Below are 24,210 nucleotides of genomic sequence, written 5' to 3'. Positions count from 1 at the left end.
AAAATTCAGGTGTTCGAAGGTGTGTGGATTAATACCCGGGTCTTCTATTTGGTTGCATTGGTCCTCTTTTCTGTTCATATCCCAATACCAGGCTGTTTTCAATACTGTAGGTCTGTAGTAGAGTTTGAAGTCAGGGATTGTGATGCCTCCAGAAGTTCTTTTATTATACAAGATTGGTTTGCTTATCCTGGGTTTTTTGCTTTTCCATATGAAGTTGAGTACCATTCTTTCAAAGTCTGTGAAGAATTTTGCTATTATTTTAATGGGCATTGCATTGAATCTGTAAATTGCTTTTGGTAAAATTGGCATTTTTACTATGTTAATTCTACCTCCCAAAGAGCATGCGAGATCTTTCAAATTTCTGGTGTCTTCTTCAATTTCTTTCTTTAAAGATTTAAAGTTATTGTTATACAAATCTTCTACTTGTTTCGTTAGAGTTACTCTGAGATATTTTATGCCAGGCTATTGTGAAGGGTGTTGTTTCCCTGATTTCTTTCCCAGCCCTTTTATCATCTTGTAAAGGAGGGCTACCGATTCTTTGAGTTGATCTTGTATTACTGAAAGTGGTTAAGAGTTGTAAAAGTTCCTTGGGAGACTTTTTGGGACCGCTTATGTAAACTATCATATCATCAGCAAACAGTGAGAGTTTGACATCTTTTCTGATTTGTATCCCCTTGATCTCCTTATGGTGTCTTATTGCTCTTGCTAGGATCTCAAAAACTATATTGATTCGATATGGAGAAAGTGAACAACCTTGTCTTGTTCCTGTTTTCAATGGGAGTTTCTCTCCATTTAGTTTGATATTGGCTGTTGGCTTGCTGTATATTGCCTTTATTGTTTAGGTATGTTCCTTGTATCCCTGCTTTCTCAAAAACCTTTATCATGAAGGGATGTTATATTTTGTCAAAAGATATTTCAGCATCTAATGAGATGATCATGTGGTTTTTATTTTTCAGTTTGTATATATGTTGGATTACGTTGACAGATTTTTGTATGTTAAACCATCCCTGCATCTCTGGGATTAAGACAACTTGATGTATTCTTGGATTCTATTTGCCAGTACCTAAACAGAGAAGTCTCAACAGAGGAATCTAAAATGGCTGAAAGACACTTAAGGAAATGTTCAACATCCTTAGTCATCAGAGAAATGCAAATCAAAACAACTCTGAGATTCTACCTTATACCTGTAAGAATGGCCAAGATCAAAAACACTGATGAAAACTTATGTTGGAGAAGTTGTGGGGTAAAGGTAACACTCCTGCATTGCTGGTGGGAATGCAAGCTGATACAGCCTCTTTGGATGTCAGTGTGGCAATTTCTCAGAAAATTAGGAAACAACCTTTCTCAAGACCCAGCAGTACCATGTTTTGGTATATATCTAAAGTATGCTCAATCTTGCCACAAGGACATGTACTCACTATGTTCATAGCAATATTGTTTGTCATAGCTGGAACCTGGAAACAACGTAAATGCCCATCGACGGAAGAATGGATGAGGAAAATTTGGTACATTTATACAATGGAGTATACACAGGAGAAGAAAATACATCTTGAATTTTCAGGAAAATGGATGGAGCTAGAAAACATTATTTTGAGTGACATAACTCAGAAACAGAAAGACAATTATCACATGTACTAATTCATAGGTAGATATTAAACATAAAACAAGGAATACCAGCCTACACACCACAAACCTAGAGAACTTAGACAACAATGAAGACTCTAAGAGAGACTTACATAGATCTAATCTACATGGGAAGTAGAAAGCAGAAAAGACAAGATCTCCTGAGTAAATTGGGAGCATGAGGACCTTGGGAGAGGGTGGAAGAGGGGGCTGAAAGGGGAAGAGGAGAGGCAGGGAGGGGAGCAGAGAAAGATATAGAGCTCAATAAAGATCAATAAAAAAGAAAAGATTATAAAAATACAAAAATAAATATTTTTATGGAAAAAAATCCCATTGCTGTCCTGTAGCTAATGTGTTTGCCTTTTGTCAGAGTTTGTCCAGTTTTCAACAATCCTTCTACAGCGCAATGTAGATGCAACAAGTGCAGAAGAACAGAGATCTGGAATGGAGGCAGCCCATCTGCACGGAATGATGGCAATCCTATGTAGATTTCAGAAATGGCAGTGCCAAAACTCTGTGTAAAATGCCACAGAAATGTCACACAGACCCAGTCTTCTGCTTACACTGGTCAGACATAAGCCAACACAGCAAAGCTTTTAATGAATGCTAAATACGCCAACATACTTTGTGGTAATTATTAAGTTTTAGAGCTGCACAGAATAATAATTACAGTGTCCATGAGACAGTTAAACTTTTCTTTACATTCAGTGAACCAGAAGAGGACAGTCAATCCCAAAGGGAAAAGAAAATCAACAGCTGTGAACCAGAAAACAGTCCAGATGTTTAATAAATTGCTGTGTATTTAGAGCTGATATTCTAGACAATGTTTACCTGTGTTGCATGAGGTATTAAAAGTAAAAGCTACTCAGAATGAATGAACAACCCGATTGGTACGAGCATAAATTGGCAAACGCGGCAGAGACTGAGCTGGATTATAGGCATGTCAGAGCAGCAAACGTGGTCCAGAGGAGCCGCCCAGTTGTCAAAGAGTTCCCAAGGGAAATCTGGCTCAGATCTTCCAAAGATCTTACCTGAAATTTGGCTAAGAACACCACACGTGACACCAATTAGAAATTCCATCATCTTGAAGAAGATCGTGCCTCATGCAATAGTGGTTCCTAGAGGTCCCAGCTATCCACACACTTCTAAGGAGTTTTTTGATCTCTTTTATCTGGGGGGGGGGGGAGTCCTTCCTTCTCTCAAGGTTGCTACTAAGAAGGACATCTTCAACACTTGTAGTGTACTTTGTACCCCCACCAGCACCCCAGTGCTGTACACTCAGAACATTGAGTCTAACTCCGGAGAGGGAGAGCTGGACACCAGAGACCTGGAAATCTCCCAGAAAGACAGATGATCTTCTTGTCGGCTGGAGAGACTCAGTTCTACCTCAACCTCCACTACTGTCCGACGATCCTTCTTTGGCTTTGAGAGACCTGAAGATTTGCCTGGAGTCTCACCTGTTGTGTGTTGAAAGTTAATTGAAGTCCCCAAAGTACCTATAAAGCCCTGGGTTCCAGATACAACACTTCTTGGTATCTCTCCTCCAGTTGTGAAAGAGAAACAAAAGAAGGTGCCAGAGATCCTGAAATTGGAGCTGGAAGAGTGGGCTATGGCTTGAATGCTGAGCTTGAAGCTGCTGAACAGTTTGATCTTGTGACTGAATAAAAGAAAGTGGGGGAACAACTGGCCAGGCTCTCCACTCTCTCCTTGTACATATTGCCCTTTGAGAATAACAGGACTTGTAAGGTCCACTTTATTGGCTTGTTGTCCAGAAAGTTATTGCTGGACCCTCATCATATTGTGACTAGTTACCCTGGGCTTTCCACCTCCACAGTGTTTCAGATGAGAAGCCACTTTTATTCTGAGCCCACACTGTCAAAAACAGGTTCAGTTGTCTCACACACTTATAATCCCAGTTCTCTGCAGGCTGATGCATGAGGATTGACATGAGTTTCTGTTCACCTTGAACTACAGTGGGAGGCGGATAATATATACTAAACTATACAACAACATACACACAACACAATAGATATGGAGACAAATTGAATCTACAGTGAATAGATTTAGAACATTAAGGACCAAGGTAGATTAAAAGGATGGTATAGCTTTTCCCTGCAGTTCTTCAAAAATATTTTTAACTGGTTAGGAAACACATTCTGGTGTTTGTATAATGTAATAAATGTGTATCACTGTAATGTATTTCTTAGCATGTTTCAAATATTAGTGAATGAAAATAGTAATTGGCATGTATAAAAATGCAACAAATATCAAAGTTTGGAATGTGATTAGAACATTGTAAGACATGGTGATTATTATATGTATGCTTTTAAAAATATGAAGTATATTAAATAACTTACCAAGATTTCACATTAAAATACTTTATACAAAGAGTAAAGTGAATCTACAACTTTAAAATTGGGGGAATAATGAAGATAAGATAAAAACTTTCAAAATACAACACAGATACATAATACATAATAGTACTTAAAAAAACACTAAAATTGGGAAATTTAAAAGTTGATCATCAATCTTGGTAAATCTTCCAGAAGGGAAAGCATTTCAACAAATAATAGTTTGTCAATAGACGCATGGAGTGAAAAATGAAGAGGATATTTCTCAAGGTGCATTGGAAATGAATCACAGAATCTAACATAAAATTAAATTTCCAAAGCTTAGGTAGGAATTATAGATGTGAAGATTCAAAGGGAGATCAAGTTCAAAGCAAACTGCAATGCATAAAACCTCAGCATTATATATTTCATAGATTACAATTTGACTATGGAAAAAATAATTTAAATATGTATGGTAGATATAATATGTGTATACATGTTCATCCTTTAATAACTAACTTTAAAATAAGAAAAATAGTTGTAGCTATATAAATTCTATCTGTATGATGACAATAAGAATTAGGTACTATATTGATATACATATAGATGAGAGTGCATAGTGATTGAAAGATAAGTTAGGCAAAAGCCACAGAAAGAGAAAATATGTGAAAACCATGCATCATAAAAAGGAAGAGCCGAAATTCATAGTGACCTCAAGTTGACAGAAAATGAAACAACCTGATTTAGAAATGGACAAATGGCTGGAACAGATATGTCTCTGATGAAGACACAGAACTAACATTGTGCATTAGTAGTTATTCAATGCTTTTATGGTGTAGTTGTTTGTTAAGATGCATGTGATGCCCATCAAATAGCTTCTTGCAATTGTTATTAGCACAGTTGGTTAGTATGTAGTGATATAGTTTATTCACATTGAACTTAATTATTTTTAAAGAAATTCTCAATATGAGTTGTATCATGATTAATAGTGACTGTTACTGTCTATTAATATTAATGTAGAGAAAATACCATGGTAAAATGTTATTTCAAAAAATTCCATTAAGGCAATTAATGTTCTTCAGGTATCAGGTAGCATCCTGATGTAGTTGTTGAGAAGTATTTTACATTTCCTCCTCTTTAAATGCATTTATAGAAAATTATTTTAAATTCCATGTAATAAACTAAGGGAGAAGCTCAATTTATATTTACATGTAAATATAAATATAAATTGTAGTTATAGTATTCCACATAGTCTTGAACTAACTTAATCATGAAAACTATTGACAACTTCTTTTATAAATTATACTTTTAACAATCATGATTTACTGACACTAAACACATTTTGATGAAGTATAAGAATTGTCATGCATCACTGCATTTTGTATTTTATGTTGATACCAAATAATTCAACAAAATAGGGAAGAACTGAAAACACATCTACATACCTAAGACTTTGACCTTTAAACACACACACACACACACACACACACACACACTCATGTACATGCACGTATGTGCTTGCATACACAAACAAATACATGGTCTAAAGACTTGGTTATGAAAAACAAGTATGGCTCAGTTGATCTGGTATTTTCAGCTAAATATTTCAAAGGATAATAGTCACTCTTAAATGCAAATCATTTTGAAAGGTACACAGACTTCCATTAGTTATTTCTAATAGCTTACTGAGTAGTTTCCTTCCTCCTAAAACTATGCATTGAATATTGGAAAAAATGTAATAACTGTTCATTTTGATTTTCATATAAGAGTCATATTTTCTCAGACCAGCTAAGGTTGTTGTAATGACAATTCACACCAAATATTACTTACATTCAATGTCAAGATGCATGCTTCTCTGGTGCCCACCGATCCTACTTGCAGCCTCACAATCATATCTCCCTGAATCCGATAACTTCACATCTCTGATGTGCAGTGACGAATGTCCCCGCTGCCCTTTGACTTCAATTCGGCCATCTGGGCTCTGTTCACAAAGATTCAGAAAAGAAAGCAAAATTTTGCCTGTGTTGATGGAAAATGATGCACAAATTATTCATATTTATCATGTTAGATATCAATAAAACATGATAACACATTTAAAAATCAAAGAGTATAATTTCTGTATTTGCTACTTTAAGGTATTCAGCTTCTTATTTTACATGATCAGCTGTAGATAAGGCACTGATATGTAGGGTACCCTTTCACAAAATATTTTATCAACTACTCTTAATTATCTTTTTGCTGTTCTTTTTAAGCATTTTCTCCTTTAATTGAAAATAGTTCCTTTCCCATGTAATATATCCTGTTTCAGGTTTCCATCCCTCAGATCCTCCCAGTTTCTGTCTATGTCCCTTCACTTCTGGATCTTCATCCTTTATGTCTTTTATTAGAGGAGAACAGAACTCTAAAAGATAATAATAAAAATAGAAAAATAGTATAAAATCATCTAAAACAAACAACAAAATAAAATAAAAACTACTGAAGCAAATCAGCAGAAAGAAAAGAATCTAAGAGAGGGCACCAGAATCAGGAATCCACAGTTTTCTCTGTCAATTGTTTTTGTTTTTCATTGTATTAATAGTATCTTTATAGATGAAAAGTTTTAGTTCTTGAGGGCCAGCATACACAATATTTGTTTTCTTTTATGGATTGTACATTAAGTACTCTATTTAAGAAATGTTTGGATAAGGCAAGATTACAATTAGTTTCCTAGAAATGTTATATTTTTATGGTTTTATATAATACATTTTGTATAAAATGTCAGGTAGGGGTTGATGTTTCCATTTATGATATGGACATCCCATTGTATTAGTGTCGTTTGTGCTGAAGACTGCCCTTTCTCCACTATTACCTCTAGTATGATATAAAAAAATTAAGTATACATAAAAAAAGAATCAGGAATCCACTCATTCACACACTAAGGAGTCCCACAAAAACACTATCCTGAAAGCTATAACATACACAAAGGATCTGGTACAGACCTGGTCAATCCTGTCCTTGCTTCTTTGTTCACTTTGTTGGTGATTTCTTATGTGATGGAACTCAAAATAAATATCTATACATTTCTGAAATTTTATCATAATTTTAGGATAATCAAAATTTACCTCATATAAAAAGATGCTTTTTCCAAACAGTAAACTGTTTGTGGGGCAAAGTAAGATGCATTTTTGTTATTGTATAATAAGATACTGGCAGGTTACTAGAATTTGCTTTCTATCAAAAAGGCAATCCTCTCAAACAACTTCTACACCAAAAATATACTTTCTGACTCACAAATAATAGTAAAGTGTACTTTAAAAAATATGACATTTACCAAATTATAAAACTAAATAAAAGAATAACAAAATGCAGGAATTCATACAATTTAAAAAGAATGAGAAAACTAAAAAGTCATGTCTTATTTAGCAGAACTAGCCTTCCTTCAGTAAGCACTTATTTCTCTTGGTTTTCACGATTTCTAAATTTGTTCAGTTTTTTTTTCATGGTTTCCTCTCTTTGCTTCTATTTAGACTATCCATGTTGACCCCTGACTTTGGAGCAATTCCCAGACTGTTTAACCTGACCATTATCTCTATTCGTTCTCCAAGAGTGTGATCGTTTGATGTACATCCCAAATCAACATAATTATACCTAGACTCTTTGTTTTGAGATAAAATCCTCTACCTAGCCCAGGCTTCCTACAAATTTGTGATATCCCTGCCTCTCTTACTGATGGAATTACAACAATATTCCCAATAGCCTGCAGTTGTATGAGTCTGGCATTATGTTTATCCTGACAACTCAAAAAGATCTAGTTTTCTTTTTGTGACAGAAATATTTGTAATGCCCCGTAAAGTATGCTTGGCCTTAGGTATGGTTTTGGAATTTAATTCTTAATGACTTGTGATATGTGATTCTCCTCTGCATGCTGTGAATGCCATTGGTTAATAAAGAAACTGTCTTGGGCCTGCATAGGGAATAGAAGTAGGTGGGAAAAATTAAACTGAATGTTGGGAGAAAGAAGGAAGAGTTGGAGAGAAGTAGTGGAGCCTCACCAGACACAAATGCTGAGAACTTTACCAGTTAAGCCACAGCCATGTGGCGATACACATATTATCAGAAATGGGTTAAATTAAGATATAAGTGTTATTCAATAAGAAGCTAAGAAGTTTTTTAAATAATATAGTTTCTCTGTGATTATTTCAGGTCTCAGCTGCTCAGTGGCTGGGAAACAAACAAGCATGCTACCTTACAATAGAATTTTCTAAATGTAGAATACCTAAGCCTGTCACCATCCTCAGCTATTTTCTTTCTTTCCCAGTAACTTTGTTTCAATCAATCAATCAGCTCTGTGCTCCACTTGTCTTGTCTCTACTTGTACCTCTTTGAAAGAAATTGATGTTTCTCTTGATTTAAGAGGGAACAGGCACATTTTTAGTTTTAACACTACGCAGAACAACGTTGAAATTCTGCAAAATGCACAGACACATTTCTTATGGTTTTTTTTTTTTTTCTGACTGAAACCATATCAAATGCAGAAAGCATTTCTTGTGATGCTAGGAATATTTTTATCAGCATTTTTTTATTTTCATAATAACTCCATGAATATTTCATCTCACCTTGGCTGTGTAACTGCAAATATCATGACTTCCTGAGTAAACTCCAATCCTTCAGCTTGACAGTTAAGGACCTCTGTGTGTTATCACCTTTCTGTCCAAGCACATTTTACAATTTGAATACCATCAACTTGAATTATTTCAAATTACTTATACTGTCCTGAATATCCTGTGCTTTCTCTAAGTACTTTCACATCCTTGTCTAAAACTATTTCACCTTTATTGCTGCCAGCATCTGTATTTACACTTCATGATTCTTCTATCTTTTTATTTATTCACTAGATTTTATTAACTATTCAAAATAATCTTGCTTGCCTGGAAAATGAGTACAGCACCGTTGACCTCTACATCTTGCTTGGGACCAATATTTTTACTAAATTACTTTCCAAATTGCAGCCACTATAATGCACAGTAAAACTACAACTGAATAAATGTGAGAAAATTTCAGTTTTTTTCTTGTACATATACCATAAAATAGTATCTAAAACAGAAAAAAATCAAATATTTTGTAAGTCAAAATAATTAATTTAAAAGTGACTAAATAGTGCAATATTTATGGTGTTCTTTATTAAGGATTATTAACTTGTATTGGGCTTTATTAAAATGAAACAAACAATTATGTTGTTAATAATGTCAATGATGCAATCAGAGAGATATTTCAGCTAGAGACTTCATTGGTTGCTCTTCCAGGTGACCCATGTTCAAGTTCCACTCATGGGTACAGCTAACTGTCTGTAACTGCAGTCCCAGGGAATCCAGACATTCTTTTGACCTCCAGAATCACTGTAGCCTCCACAAGCATTTCATGCCTATGGTATGTAGACACATGGAGCCCAAATACTGATACATATATAATACAACACAATAGATATTTTTTTTGAAAAGTCAGTGATTAGTATCTGTTAAGAAAAGTATTGCTTGCCAACATTACTTAAAAGTAAGCTTTAAGAGTTTAATTGTTCCTGAAAATTAAACACATTCTCTTTTTAATGTCCCATATTAAATGGAATTTTACTTGGGGAATCCTCTGACTATATGCTTAGTAAACATCAATCCATAGTAATAATGCTGAAGTTCAATATCATTATAAAACTACAACATGCACTTTTTAAGGAAAAAGCTTTAAAAATATGTAATTCCTTGAAAAGTAAATCATTTTTGGATTTAACTTAGGTTTGTAAATTTCACTATGGACATTTTATTAGAAGTTCAAAGTCACTCCTTCTTATATCTGACATTCAAAAGGACAGCTCTCTCTTTGTGCTACAAGGAGGCATTATACAAATCTAAAAGAAAATTCATTTATATCTTGGCTTTGATTCAACACTGCCTGAAGATTCATTTAAGACATCTGATGTTTGATTGTGACAGGTTAATGGGCATTTTAGCTGCCTATCCAGTATTTCCAGGTTCTACCACTGAATGAAGTAAAATGATTGGAAAGCAAAGTGTCTGCCTGTACATTATTGTCTCTGTCCTTCATTGAAATGAACTCTTTAAAGTTTGATTCAATGTTTCATCCTTTTCTCTTACAGAAGGTCATTTTAGATAGACTTATTGTGTAAGAGTTTCATAGTTTTATAAAATGATTGCACATAGAGCTTACTATTATTTAAACAATCCAACACTGAATAACCACAGAATAGTATCATCTTGATTTATTTAAAAACCTCTTCTTTTACTAACTGTTACCATATACCAATTGAAAGTATAAAAAAAGTACACCTTTCAACAAAAATGCAAACAAAACACTTATATCTATGATGTTTATTACCCTGATATTCAGTACGAATATAAAATCCATATGTTACATGAACATATCTGAGATGACAACTCTCTTGCTCCTCTCCTGATTTTGCACCATGTCTTTGAAAATTTTCAGTGCATGTAGTTATCATTTTTATGCATGCAGTGCTTATGTATTTATTGTCGAGTTGTTATTACAAAACCCAGTTTGAGTTTGAACTCTGGTTTCTCCTGATACAGCTTTGAAAGAGCCCTTATTAGTTATGCAGTCTTCTATTATTTGAGAGCTCCATGAATCAATTCATCCACTCAACAGTTCTGTAGGTTTTCTTCACTTACTTTACCAAAAACAGACCCTCCACATACAGTGATGAAAAAAATAGAATAGGCTTTATCCTTAGTGATATTCCAATGCAACAGAATTTGCAAGTACAATAAAACTAATTTTACCATGGAGAACACCACAACTTCATTTAAGGATTAGGAGTGGATTGGTGGGGAACCTCCTTCAGTAAATGGCCCTTAGAGGCTAGATAAAGTTGGGGCATGGCTTTAGATACCAAAAGGCCATGGTCCCACATGCTCATCCCTCTTCCTCCAAAGTACCACACCTGGATGTTGGACCCCATTTCTATGTTCTTGTTGTGATCCATGAGTTGAGTTTCCCTTTCAATTAACAACAACAAAAAAAAAAAAAACTTAGTATACCATTCAAAGCTAGTGAGGGATTCCTTTATTTGTACACTCCCCACAACTGCCATGTTTTGCTTATCTGGCACCCAACGTGGAGTGAGAACATGCTCCTGATTTGCTAGCCTAGGCATGTTTCTGTCCCACTCAGTAAATTCACAACAAAAGAAAAATTTAGATGTAAAAGACCACTAAATGGGTCAGTTTTTAATAACAATACATAGGCTTGGGATAGATAAAAAATAGTATTTTTTTTAAAGTACAAGGTTTTAAAATATAACAGTCTTTAAAGAGACAGATTACAGATAGTCATAGATTAAAGAAATAAAAAAAAACTAAGGCACATAAAGATGGAATATAAACAGAGAGTCTGGATTAAGTATATTATTGTATTTTCTTTGAAATTTTGGACTACAGAGATTTTAATTCTGGACATCGCTAAACTAAACCAACATATATATTTTAAAGGTATCTTGACTTCAAAATTTGGTTCTAAGGATATGTTGCTTTGGAAAAAAGTTCATTTTTTTTTGTTTCCACAGAAGATAAGAACCTGTGAATTCCTTTCAGACTAATGTGGGTTGATGAACCAGGATCCCCTGAAAAATCTCCAATAGGAGCAAATGGCCCAGATGATCTAACATTTCAGAAGACTTATGATGGAGTTTTCTCTGAGTTATACACCCAGAACAGTCTCAACATTGCTGGTTGAGATTATGAAGCATCACAGAATATCCCAATAAGGACTTGACCATAATCACAAATTTTCTTTAGGTTCCCATAAGAGTATTAGCATCCCCAATCAGCAGAAAGTAGCCTAAAAACTATGCCCATGTTCCCATAAAATGGATTATGGATATTTGTCTTTGCTTAGAGTGTTGGTTGTAAGTTGTTATGGATAATAGACAGGAAAAAAGCTAAACAAAGGAGATTAGATTCATATTTCTTATTTTGAAAAAAAGGGAAGTGCTATGGGACAATGGTCTTGTACCTTGTAAAGGCTTTCTCTTGTATTGATTTAATGAAACACAGCTTAGTCAGTAGCCAAGCAGAAAGAATAGGTGGGGCAACAAGAATAGGAAATTTCTGGGAAGAGGAAAGGCTTAATCTGCAGTCATCACCCAGATACAGAGGACACAGGATGAGAATGACTAATTGATAAAAAGTATCAAGTCATGTGGCTAATACAGATAAGAATTATGGATTAATTTAAGATATAGGAGCTGGTAAGAAGCTTGAGCTAATAGATCAATCAGTTTATAATTAATGTAAGCCTCTGTGTGTTTCTTTGGGACTGAACAGCTGTGGGGCTGGGCAGAACAAAAACCTCTGTCAAAGTGGATGTGGTAGAATCAGACTGATGCTTACCAAACACATAAAATATTGATAAGTAGGTGGTATTTGAGAAAAGAATTCAAAGCAGATGTCTCAAGGGCATACAAGAAAACTGAAGAAAATCCACAAGTGCACAGAGACTGGGGACATGAGGACTAATCTTCTGATTCAAGCAGTTTAGAATAACTGCCCATAGAACCCAAAAAAACCTGAAGAACACTGAAACTAATTATACATCCCTGCTGCGAGTCTTATTTGTAATAGGATTGCTTCCCTACTGATGTCACTGAATTTGGCGTCAACTGTTAAGTCATGAAAGCAAAGCAGAACTGTTAAATACCTCAGCAGGAACATACTCCCAAGCTCATTAAAAATAAATTGTCTAATTTTTAAGAATCATATGAATATTTCATTGACCAGTTCTAGCAGTTGTACAATGAATTTTAAGTAGAAACATTCTCTTTGTTCTGTATAAGATCTCTGTATACAATTAGCATTAATTTTCTTTCCTCGTGGTTCCCTCCATGCTTCACAATTCCCTTTTTATTTTTACTTCATGATGTAACTTTTTGTGTCATTACTTTTCATCTTGGAAGCATAAACACATGTAATCAAGAGTTAGATGGAAAATAAAAATTCCTAACATTATTTTTTGGTCCAATACCATTTTCTTCCATTATATTTACAATCAATAGTTTGTTGAAAATATAAGAATTAAAGTAACGTTCATAAAAACCATCTCATATAATAAATGGTATTTTCCTGACACCATTCTAATGTTTAAAATGTGACAGCAGCTGTATATCAATAATGTATGCTTATAGACCTCTCAAGTACTTTTTCTATTTGTATCACAATCTCCAACTTTTCCTTGATGATAAACTACATATTATTAAAGACATACCATGGACACTATTCTGGAGACATATAAAAATGAGAAGGAGGAGAAAAATCAATAGGCTTGTAGGCTAAAGGGCTTAGGAAAGCCAATTACAGTCCATACTAGTGTAGAAAATATTCAGTATAACAAACAAGGTGGTTTGCAAATGGGAAGAATACATGTAGACATTACTTGTCAATACTGTAAGAAAAATTAATGATAAATCACACATTTGTAAGAGCCTCATAATTTAAAATTGTTGTTATATATTTTATGGTGATTTTCAAGTGTCCATAAAACTAAACCTGAAGCTCTTTAGAGTTGTACAACCACAAAGTTAACCTGAAATAAGGAAAAGTTTTAGGATAATAGGAAGGAAGTGAAAGGCACAAGGCAATACTTGAAAGAGAAGACAGATTGTTCATAAAGCTGATATGTTTACATGGAGTTTCTGTGTGTGCAAATTTTGCGTCTCTTCTCCTGTAGGTGCCCTTGTAATTTCTCTCTGGCTTTTTTCTGTTAGTTTTGTCATATGATAGCTTATTACATTTATTTCTATTTTATTGTATTTTATTATCTAGACAGGATCTTGTTTACTACCCATGCCATTATGTGTTGCTCTCTGTACAGCTTACTTGAACTTGCACTTGTGTCAAACTTTATGAGAAAAAATATGTCAGATATTATAGTACTCATAGGATCACTTCCTCAATCAAGGAAACATGAACATGAGATGAGATTTATATTTAAAAAATCAGAACATACTTAGACAATTTTCAAAATCTCAGTCATTTTTAACTTAAATTCTTGTGTGGGAGGTTCATCTGTCTATGTGTTGTTTTTATTGTTTAATGAATAAACTGGCTTGGCCTATAGCATGTGAGGAGGAAGGCAAAGTTAGGGAGAAGCCAAAAAGCCACTGGAGACAGATGTGGTGAAACTTTGCCAGTAAGAGACTACTATGTGGCAATACACAGATTAATGAATGTGTGTTAAATTAATAAGTAAGGGTCAGCCAATAAGAAGCTAGAGCTAAGGGGCCAAGCAGTGTTTTAATTAATATAGTCTATGTATGGTTATTTGGATTCTGGGCAGCCAGGATGAAAAAGAGGCTCCTCTTCCAACAAATAGGTACCAATGTGGTTGACTAAAATCCACATAAAAACCTGAGAGAGCTTGAAAAGGAACTCTACACACAAAAATACAGAGTTTAACACAGTTTCTTTCTATTTTCTGGCAGCGTGCAGCAGTTCCTTTAGGAGAGGGTTTCCTGACTCAGCTGTAACAGAAAAAAAAAAGCCATGCTGTCTTAAAATGCCGGTTTTCTGGGCCAGTGCAACCTCTGGCTCTTTTGTGAGACCAGACATTGGATAGGGATTTTGAACAACATGCTATAGCTCGCTTGGTCGCAACATGGATCAGCTGAGTACCTAGAAGTGAGACAGTATACATGGAGACTCTCAGAGGCAGTGAGTAGATCTGCCATGCTGAACTGAGTGGGACAAGCAGACAATGCTGGATTTCTCCTAGCAATGACTCAGCTTAAGTTTTTAAGAAACTTTTAGCATTTTAAGAAGTATTCCTGGACAGTAAAAAATTACAGATACACAGTTAAACAGATTAAGACATAAAAGACCTCTAAATGGGTCACAGTGCTGGATGATGTATATAGGCTGGGAAGAGAGAAAAAAAGAATATAGAGAGTTGGGAAAGAAATAAATGTTTTTCTTCTTTAAGGTAAAGTGTTTTTAACAGACAGAGTATAGACAGTAATAGATTAAATGAGTAAACATAATAAAATATATTTTAAAATGTAATAGAGTAAAAATAAGCCACATAAAGATGGAATATGTATGTAAACTCTGGATTATACACATTGTTAATTTTCTTTGAATTTTTTGACTATGAAGGAGCTAAGTACAGAGAGATATGTCATTATATGGGCTGCTAACCTAAACCAGCTTATATGTTCTAAAGGTATCATGACTTCCAAATTTGGATCTATGGATATGTTGCTTTAGAAAAGAGATTCTGATTTTGTTTCCACAGAAGGTGAAAACCTATGGATTGCTTCCAGATCAATGTGGTTTGATAGAACAAGGTCCCTGAAAGGTTGTTGTGAACAACCCCACAAAGAAAATACTTTGCCCAATAAACATCAGAAAGCTGTTTGGATAGAACGACATTCATATTCCCAATGCTTGTAATTACAATGTTTGTAAATGCTTCTATACATTTTAAAGGGAGATTTGCCATAGAGATGGATACTTTGCATTGGTATGGATCTTGTTTTATTGATAGAAGTTTTAGGTCAATCTTGTTATACATATATGTATTTCTGCTCTTGATTAAGGTATTGTATTTGTGTAGTTCACTTAAAAATGTAATGTATAATTAAGAAATATTCTTTAATAGATAATCATCTATAAAGTCAGGATTGTAGTCATGTTAATTAGGTTTACTAGATGTATAGAAATATATTTGAGTTAGATAGATATTCTTCAAATCTTTTAGAGACCTTCAGAATATGGCATTTAAAATGTATTAATAACTGAGGACTTTTCATGACAATGAGACAGCAGCACAAGCTACTCCAAGTGGAAGATGGGCATCTAAGAGGCTTCTTATTGAGTTGGTTAGCCATTTGGGCAAGAAATTGCTTCTGCTTGGACTGCTGAACTGGACATGCAGGAACCACAGAAAAAAATGACTGCTAAACTTGCCTAAAAGTGAGATGATCCTTTGGGGTTCATGATTCATGAAAGATTCTGCTAGACATTCTGCAGGACACATACACACACACAAAAATGTGACAAACTGCCAGTATAGGTGAAACTGCCTTTGAAATTTTCTGCTTTGTGAAAAATTCTGTTGGATACTATGGGCCTGTAGGCTGTAGGTGGATGCCCCAATTGTACAGAAAACCTTTGGGTGACTGTCCAGGCAGTGAGATATCTCTGTCAATTCTAGAGTTTAGGAAGTTGCTCACAATGTACTTCCTGTTTATGTAGGTAATATTATATCCTCCTGGAGTCTTCTATGGAGTTGAAGACTTTATTGTCATAGTTACAGTTTTCCTTAGTTATGATAAAAGATAAAGTAGATATAAATATTATAACTCTAATTCTTGCTTAATAACTTTTTGTTATATGTAATTTTACTATGTTAAAGTTAAAGCCTACATTTTTGTTTAACAGAAATGGGGAAGTGGTGTTGGAGGTCCTTCTTTCTATGTTTTGATTTTATTGGTTAATAAATAAAGAACTGGCTTGGGCTATAGCATGGCAGAAGGAAGGCAAAGTTAGGGAGAAATATTGGAGCTTCTGGAGACAGACATGCTAATACCTTGCCTGCAAACCACTGCCATGTGGCAATACACAGATTATTGAAGATGGATTAAATTAATATCTAAGAGTTAGCCAATATATATCTAGAGCTAAGGGGCCAAGCAGTGTTTTAATTAATATAGTTTCTGTGTGGTTATTTTGGTTTTGGGTGGCCAGGACAAAAAAAATGGCCCCTCCTCCAATAAACTTTTAATTAAAAAAACACTGATATTTTAGTATTACATTTGTATAGTGTTATTAGATGTTGATCATTTAAGGTTTGCTGCTTTATTCATTGCTGATGAGGACTAAATGACAATAAATAGCTTCAGTAATGGGTACATGATAAAAATGTGGATGAGCAGAAATGTTTAATTATAGTCAGAAAAGATTATAAAGTAAACCAGAACATATATATCAAATAAGAAGTGCAACTCTACTACCGTGGTAACTTATAAACTATCTGGCCTACTACATTAAACAGTTCTGACTGCCCCTTGTCTTTGAGTCTGTTTCACTGTGAAACTTTACACAGATATTTTCTCCCTTGTGTATCTTTCCTCATGATCAAGATGACATTCAGCCAGGCAATATTTTAAAATTGAATCTGCCCTTGTAACATAAGGTCAAAAAAATTCAGTATTTTTTCTATGTTGTGACTATAAAGGCCTTGGTCTCTCTTTCTCTATGTGTGTCTCTGTCTCTTTCTCTCTCTCTCATTCCCTCTCTTTCCTTTCTCTCTTCTCTGACTTCACTTTTCCCCTTCCCCGACTCTCTATGGATGTCTCTGTCTCTGTTTTTCTTCATATTTTTGATACATAATGGGGAAAAATTTTAAAGGAGTTTTTATTGTTACTCACTCTAAAATTATAAATTCAGGTGAAAATAAATAGACATAGCTTTAGTGATCTTACTTTTCCACAGACATAAGAATTCCTAATTCTTTATCTACCTATTTCATATTTGCTTTTTAAAAATAAATTACTTGCAATCCATACATCTACCTGTATTCCAGTTTCAGGGGCTCTGACACTCTCATCTGTTTTCCACAAGCACCTGCTAGACTCATTTGCAAATTCCCCACCATATATATATATATATATATATATATATATATATATATATATGCAACTAAAAAGAAAACATAATCTTTTTTTCCAAAGATGCTCACATCTCAAAACAAAATCTTTTAAAAAGGCCAATGACCAAAATATTTATTATTCATTAAATATGCAATGTTAGCAAACATTTTATTAAAATCTGAATGTTGTATATTATTATGGTTATGAAAATCAAAGCTGTTATTTATCATCTCTCAAGGTATGGTTATTATTACCAGTGACAAAAGTTGACAGTATGTTGGTGACTATGAATAGGAAACTTTCCTTGCATTTAAATTAGAAACGAGTACAGAGCTTATACTACTGAATGAAAAGAGGAGAGTACTAGCATCCAGAGCCCCGACATTGATTAAAAAATATGGAAAGGAAATCAGCATTTTGATGAATATATATATATATATATATATATATATATATATATATATATATATATATATATATTTCAGCACTATTAACATAGACAACAAATGTAAATAATACAAATGTTTATTACTAATGAACAGATAAAAATGAGTGGATGTTTATATGTATGCATTACTATTCTTACATTTAAAAAGAAGATACTGTCAATTCTACCATATAAGAGAATTTTGAGCTGCTAATATCATTTGAAACACAGAATGACATGATCTATTTTAAGTGATGATTCAATAAAACTGATGTCACAGAAATTGGGAGTGAAATCTTATTAACCAGAGGCTGAGAGGTTACCTAAAGGAGACATGACTTTGTTGATCATCAATTTCATTACATGGTACAGTACTTTGGGCTGTTATACAGTGTGGTGTACATGGATAATGATAATGAAGGGTATAGATTTTAAAATAATAGATATTATTTTGAGGTTTTTGTGAACTATATAGGAATGATGAGTATTTGAGAACAATAGTACATGTAATCTGACTTACATATTGCAGAATGTATTGGAAACATTGCCTGTCACCATATAATTACAGATCTTAGCACTGTTACATAGATAAGTAAATTCAATTTTATAATAAAATAAATTGAAAAAACAAAATCTCAAAAAAATTCCAAAGAAACTGAACTTCATTAATTACTACAAATTTTCAATTGACAAGGAAAGAACTTTTAAAGTAGTGTAGAATGGAACTTATTAAACAGTACAAATGAGAAAATGCTGAAAATTTGGTTGCTGTAGGTGTGTAGGTGTTATACAGTGAAACATACATTCAAACATGGACAACTTATAGAAGGCTTAACAGAAGAATTTCATTGCTTGGGGAACAGAAATTCATACCACTAGCCGTAGAAAGAACTACAACATAACAGCACTTGCAATATACTGTATTTTTTTATAATCTTTCCTCTAATGTTATTTAAAATTACATATTAAAGAGGATTGGGATGAATTTGTTTAGTGATAAATATTAACTCTGGATGATCCAAATGAGCTACCAACATTAATATTAGGGAAAAGTTTGGTGAAAAGTGCATAGAGAGTATGAAGTATTCCAGATACATTAGTATGAGAAAATATAACATATAAGAAAAAGCCTGTGCTCCCAATTGTGCTGATGAACACAGATTTGAAAAGTGTTCACTAATTACAAGGCATAATGCTGTTAATGTTAAGTAGATGTGCTAAAAATTGCATTATTTAGCGGTAAAAACATGCAACATACTATCTCATGCTAGTGATAAAACTAGCAGGAGCAGTTAGTTCCTCAAATTTAGTAAAGGGTGGAAAAATCATAATAAAACTTTATTACCTTCTCATTTGCATCTCTTAACAAAAGATGGGAGCTGTATTATTTGGTGACCTCCTTCTTCTGTGAACTTGTATATGAGATATAGTGTGTTCCCAAATGAGATATTATTTTACACATAAGATAATTAATAATTTTCAAAGCAAGTGAAGGAATGCACATTCATTTATATGGCTATTAAATAGCTGCATAGTCACCTTAAGGTAACCCTAAGATTGCATTTTGTCTGAAATTTGGATAACTAAATTATAAAATCTCTTAGAAATCTTCTAGATATAGTAAACTTCAAACTTAATTGCAGAGGTCCAAAACGATAAGATATTATATTATATTATCTACAGTTCAATATTCAGATTGATCTCTTTTTTGACTGCTAAATTATACTCTCTTGAACTTTATATATAATTTATCTAAAGGATCTATCACTCTGTAAAAATTTTCATAATTAATACATTTATAAAATTTAGTAGAATATAATACTGATTTTGTTTGACATTTAAAGAACACTCAGAAAATCTAAACATAATTTGAAAGTCTAACGTTATTATACTTATGATTCAAAATGTGAGGCAATTTTTCATGCTGTATATATTTGATATGACAGCAATATTTGCACTGTACATGGATTGAAGTAGAATTGTTAAGTTTCCTTTGACTAAATTAGCTTATGGTAATTGTAGGAGATGAGGGAAAACAACATTAAATGGATGAGGAGTGGCCTATGTTAGACAAATGTAGCATGAAAAATAAAAACCAGAGACAGATACATGGTTCATCCTGAAGATCAGAGAAGCAAATCAGTCAAGCCACTAGAAAGTGCAAACCTCAATGAAATCTTCACAGTGAAAAGAAGCAAGTAAGTTCCTGTATCATCCTGCCTTATATTCCTCTCTGGTGCTGAGATTTAAGACATGCACCACCACCTCTATGTTTAACTAGTATGTCTGCTGGATTAAAGGTGTGTTACACCACTGCCCGCCCTTATGGCTGACTGGTGTAGATGTTTTGTGTTCTGATCTTCAGGCAAGCTTTATTTATTAAAACACAAATGAAATATAACTATAGACAAATACAGAAAACAGCAGTGGGTTCTGAATGCTATGAGAATGTGAACAGTTTCTAATAGAGGAATTAAATTGCCCAACTTTACTAAAATAGATCATGCTAGCCTCTTTAACAAGAAAACATGGAGGAGGCTAGATATGTTGACCTCTTGAAATTTATTACCATAAACTCTACAAGTGATGATGATACCTTAGATCAAGGAAATAATAATGATATTTTGAGTAGGGATTACATTAGGAGCTCGGTATAATAATGAGTGTAGTTGAAATAATACACAGGGACTGAATTTATCCAAGAGTTTAGACCATATAAGATGGGAGGAAAAATACTGTATTTAATGAGGCTATGATGGATAAAGAATAAGTGAGTAGATTAAAAATTTCTAAGTTTGTATTGGATAGTTTATTCTGTTTATTTCATTTGGAAATGGAGTTACTCAGTAGAGAGTTCCAGGGTGGAAATTTCCAGCTTTCGGAATCCTTTTATTAGTTAAAAGTCTGAAGACTAACTGAATGGATATACTTAGAGATGCGAGAGTAAGTGCCCGCAACTATCTCCAGTTACACAGAGGTAGAGTGTGACTTTAAGATATTTGGGAAAGTATTATGAGAGAAAACAAACAAGAGAATCCAAGAAATAAAAGAAAACAACGCACTTCAATCAAAAGGGATTTTATTAGATCATCACTACTGTACGCCATAATGAAAGATAAGAACTCGTGGCCTACTCTTAGGTTTAGAGTAAATTGGTAAACATGCCAGAGTTTGAGTAGAAAGGCATCATCAAAGCTTGACTGGGGTAAAGTTAAAAGAAATCTGGAAGGAAAGTGTACAGAAAATAATTTTAAAATATGTTTAATATAGAAGAGAAATGCAGTATAATATTACTCTTCATTTTGATTGTTATCTGTATATGCATCTGTTTATCTATCTCTTACTAATATGTATCTTCTATCTATATCCACACATTAATTTATATAGATATGGAGGATATAGATTTGTCTTTGATAGAAAATGCATCTTTAAAATACTGATTGGGATCATCAGGGAGACAGACAATCAAAAAGTATTGATAAGGATTCCTTTCTTTTCCTTTCATGTCACCTGTGTCCTAATATTTTCTCTAGATAAATATTCTTGAATTAAAATTATTGGTTGCTATACAACCTATTCACAAAGTGTTTTTTTATACCCTCTATTTTTACTAATACTCTAGTCATTCTCTCATTTCTCCATCCCCTAGCCAACCATGGTTGAACCTTTCCATTTCCCATATTCCCTGTCTCTAATTTTATATGAACTTTGTTAATTTTTCCCCTTATTGCATCTGCCTCTGGTGTCTATTTGTAGTTTTCTATCTTCCCCATCACATATATGTATAAAATGTTCAAAGAATAAGTGAATTTTTAAATTCGGGTTCTAGATAAGTTACTGATGTTTATGGTATATTGAGAATGGCTCTTACCACTAATGGGTCTTCTATGGATATACACCTACTTTCCTTTTCTATTTTCTGTACATTTGTCATGACCTAGAATGACTGTTTCCAAAAAGTAACAAATCCTGATGATAGTACAGGAGGAAAGTGCACTGTTGACAGGAATGTAAGTGACAACCGTCATTATGGAGAAGAATGTAGAGGTTTCCATAGTAACTTCAAAGTGACCGAACAATCCGTGTGGACAGTTAAGGAAATGAAATCATCATACCAAGGCAGCATCTCTCTAATGCTTATTCTGGCAGTGTTTACAGTAGAAAATATATAGAGCCTTCTCAAGTATGAACTGATGGATGAATGAGTAAGAAAATGTGCCATACACACAAAGTAAAATATCTGGAAATAAAGAAAAAAAATCAAATCCTGTGGTTTGCAGCAAAATGAATAAAACTGCAAGATATTATGCAAAGTGAAATAATACTGGCAGAGAACAACAAATGTCTCATGTTCTCCCTCCTGAAATAAGCAATAAAAGTTGGAATTAGCAAATAAAGATTCTTGGAGAAAGAGACAGGTCAAAGTATAAAGATAGTTTTGAGAAGAAGTCCTAAAAAGCAGTTAGAAAGGAAAGACAAGGTCTGGTGTTTTGCACCAGAATGACATCACTACAGACACATGTGTTTTTCAACATATGTGTCATGACCCCTTTTGAGATATTGAATGACCTTTTCTCAGTCATTGCCTAAGACCATAGGAAGACACATGAATTGATATTACAATTTGTAAGAGTAGGAAAAATAGCAATGAAAATAATTTTATAGTTGGGGTTTACCATAACATAAGAAACTATATTAAAGGGTTGCAGCATTAGAAAGGTTGAAAACATATAACTTATAAATTTATGTAATAAGTATGTGAAGGCTCAACATATAAATAAAAATAGGCATTAGAATGCTTGTTAACCTTAATATATCAGTGTGTATTTTATGAATGTGTTGAAGTAAGATATGAAATTCCTTAAGTGGGTACAGTAAAGTTACGTGCAAGTTATACTTTAAAACAATAGGAAAAAAGTGGCCCAAGAAGAATGTGAGATCAACACTGAGGTCACAAATAACTCACTTCATGTCATGAGTCACAATTTTAAACACAACATGCCTAAAATTTGTGAGCTTTTCTCTAAGTTTAGCTGGACCATTATCAATTGAGAATAGGTATAATGCTAAATTTTCTATGATGGATCATGTTTCATAAAGAGTTCTAAGAATGTGTAGGACATACCAAATAATGGTGATCTCATAGACAATATAATTTAAAATATTCATTAGCAAAAGAGAACAAGGTAGATAAGATTAACTACAGAAAAGATTTACAAATTTAGAACTAGAATGTCCATTCATACTCTGAAATAAATAGATGGACTATTAAATATTTCCATAAGGTCATTTATAATACAAGAGATAAAGTCATCAAAAACATGTAATTTTACAGATAATAAAACAAAAGCTATATCTCTGAAAGAGCTGCATTTCAATGATATATTAAACCCAATAAAAAGGTGTCATGTTCACATTGTTTATTTTCCTAAAAAACACAAGTTATATAATATATGGGTGATAAATTTTAACTGAAAATCTTGGCTTATAAATACTCAGGTTATTTTATGGTACTCTATGGCCCCAAAACAATTGAAGTATGAGATTACTGGATAAGGGTAATAAAAATGAGAATGTGATCAATTTCATTCATCAACTTGAATGTTAAATATTATTTTAGGAACTTCTTTTGGGCACAAACATTGACTAGAAGAATTTATTGACAAATTTTCATAGAATCATCACAGTAAACTATTTCTATATATCAAATAATTAACTTTTCTTTCTGATCATATTTAACAGAGTTGTGGGCTAATATACCTTGCTGGATATATACACATTAAAACTACTACCCTTTGGGCTGAATTTATTTAATTAAAAGTATTTGATAAATGGACCCATGCACATTTCAAAATTGCATTTTCTAGGATCATTTTAATATTTGTTAATTTGTTAATATTCTCTGATATCAGTTAATATTATTCTGGCTGAAATAATTTTTAGAAAAAAGTTCAGTAGTGGGTCAGACTACTTCTTTTTTTTAGTTTATTTATTTATTAAGGATTTCTGCCTCCTCCCAGCCACCGCCTCCCATTCCCCCCCCCCATCAAGTCACCCTCCCTCATCTGCTTGAAGAGCAATCAGGGTTCCCTGACCTGTGGGAAGCCCAAGGACCGCCCACCTCTATCCAGGTTGCATGTACTGGCTTTGAGGGAGCCCAGACTACTTCTTAAAAATAA

The 24,210-nt window shown here is 33.5% G+C and overlaps 1 protein-coding gene and 1 pseudogene across 2 annotated transcripts in view; one reads left to right on the top strand and one right to left on the bottom strand.

The window, feature by feature from the left end:
• Ncam2 (neural cell adhesion molecule 2) overlaps positions 1 to 24,210 on the bottom strand; it is a 395,876-nt gene that overhangs the window by 103,212 nt on the left and 268,454 nt on the right. For both annotated transcript variants that reach the window (XM_075958727.1, XM_075958642.1), the window contains exon 9: positions 5,784 to 5,934. In XM_075958727.1, coding sequence (XP_075814842.1) covers positions 5,784 to 5,934 — 151 coding nt within the window. The remainder of the gene's footprint in view (positions 1 to 5,783; positions 5,935 to 24,210) is intronic.
• LOC142837073 (sororin pseudogene) lies at positions 2,498 to 3,288 on the top strand (annotated as a pseudogene).

Source organism: Microtus pennsylvanicus, chromosome 1, assembly GCF_037038515.1.
Source record: "Microtus pennsylvanicus isolate mMicPen1 chromosome 1, mMicPen1.hap1, whole genome shotgun sequence".
Taxonomy (NCBI): Eukaryota; Metazoa; Chordata; class Mammalia; order Rodentia; family Cricetidae; genus Microtus; species Microtus pennsylvanicus.
The sequence above is the reverse complement of the archived record's forward strand: the minus strand, read 5'-3'. Positions and strand labels throughout refer to the sequence as shown.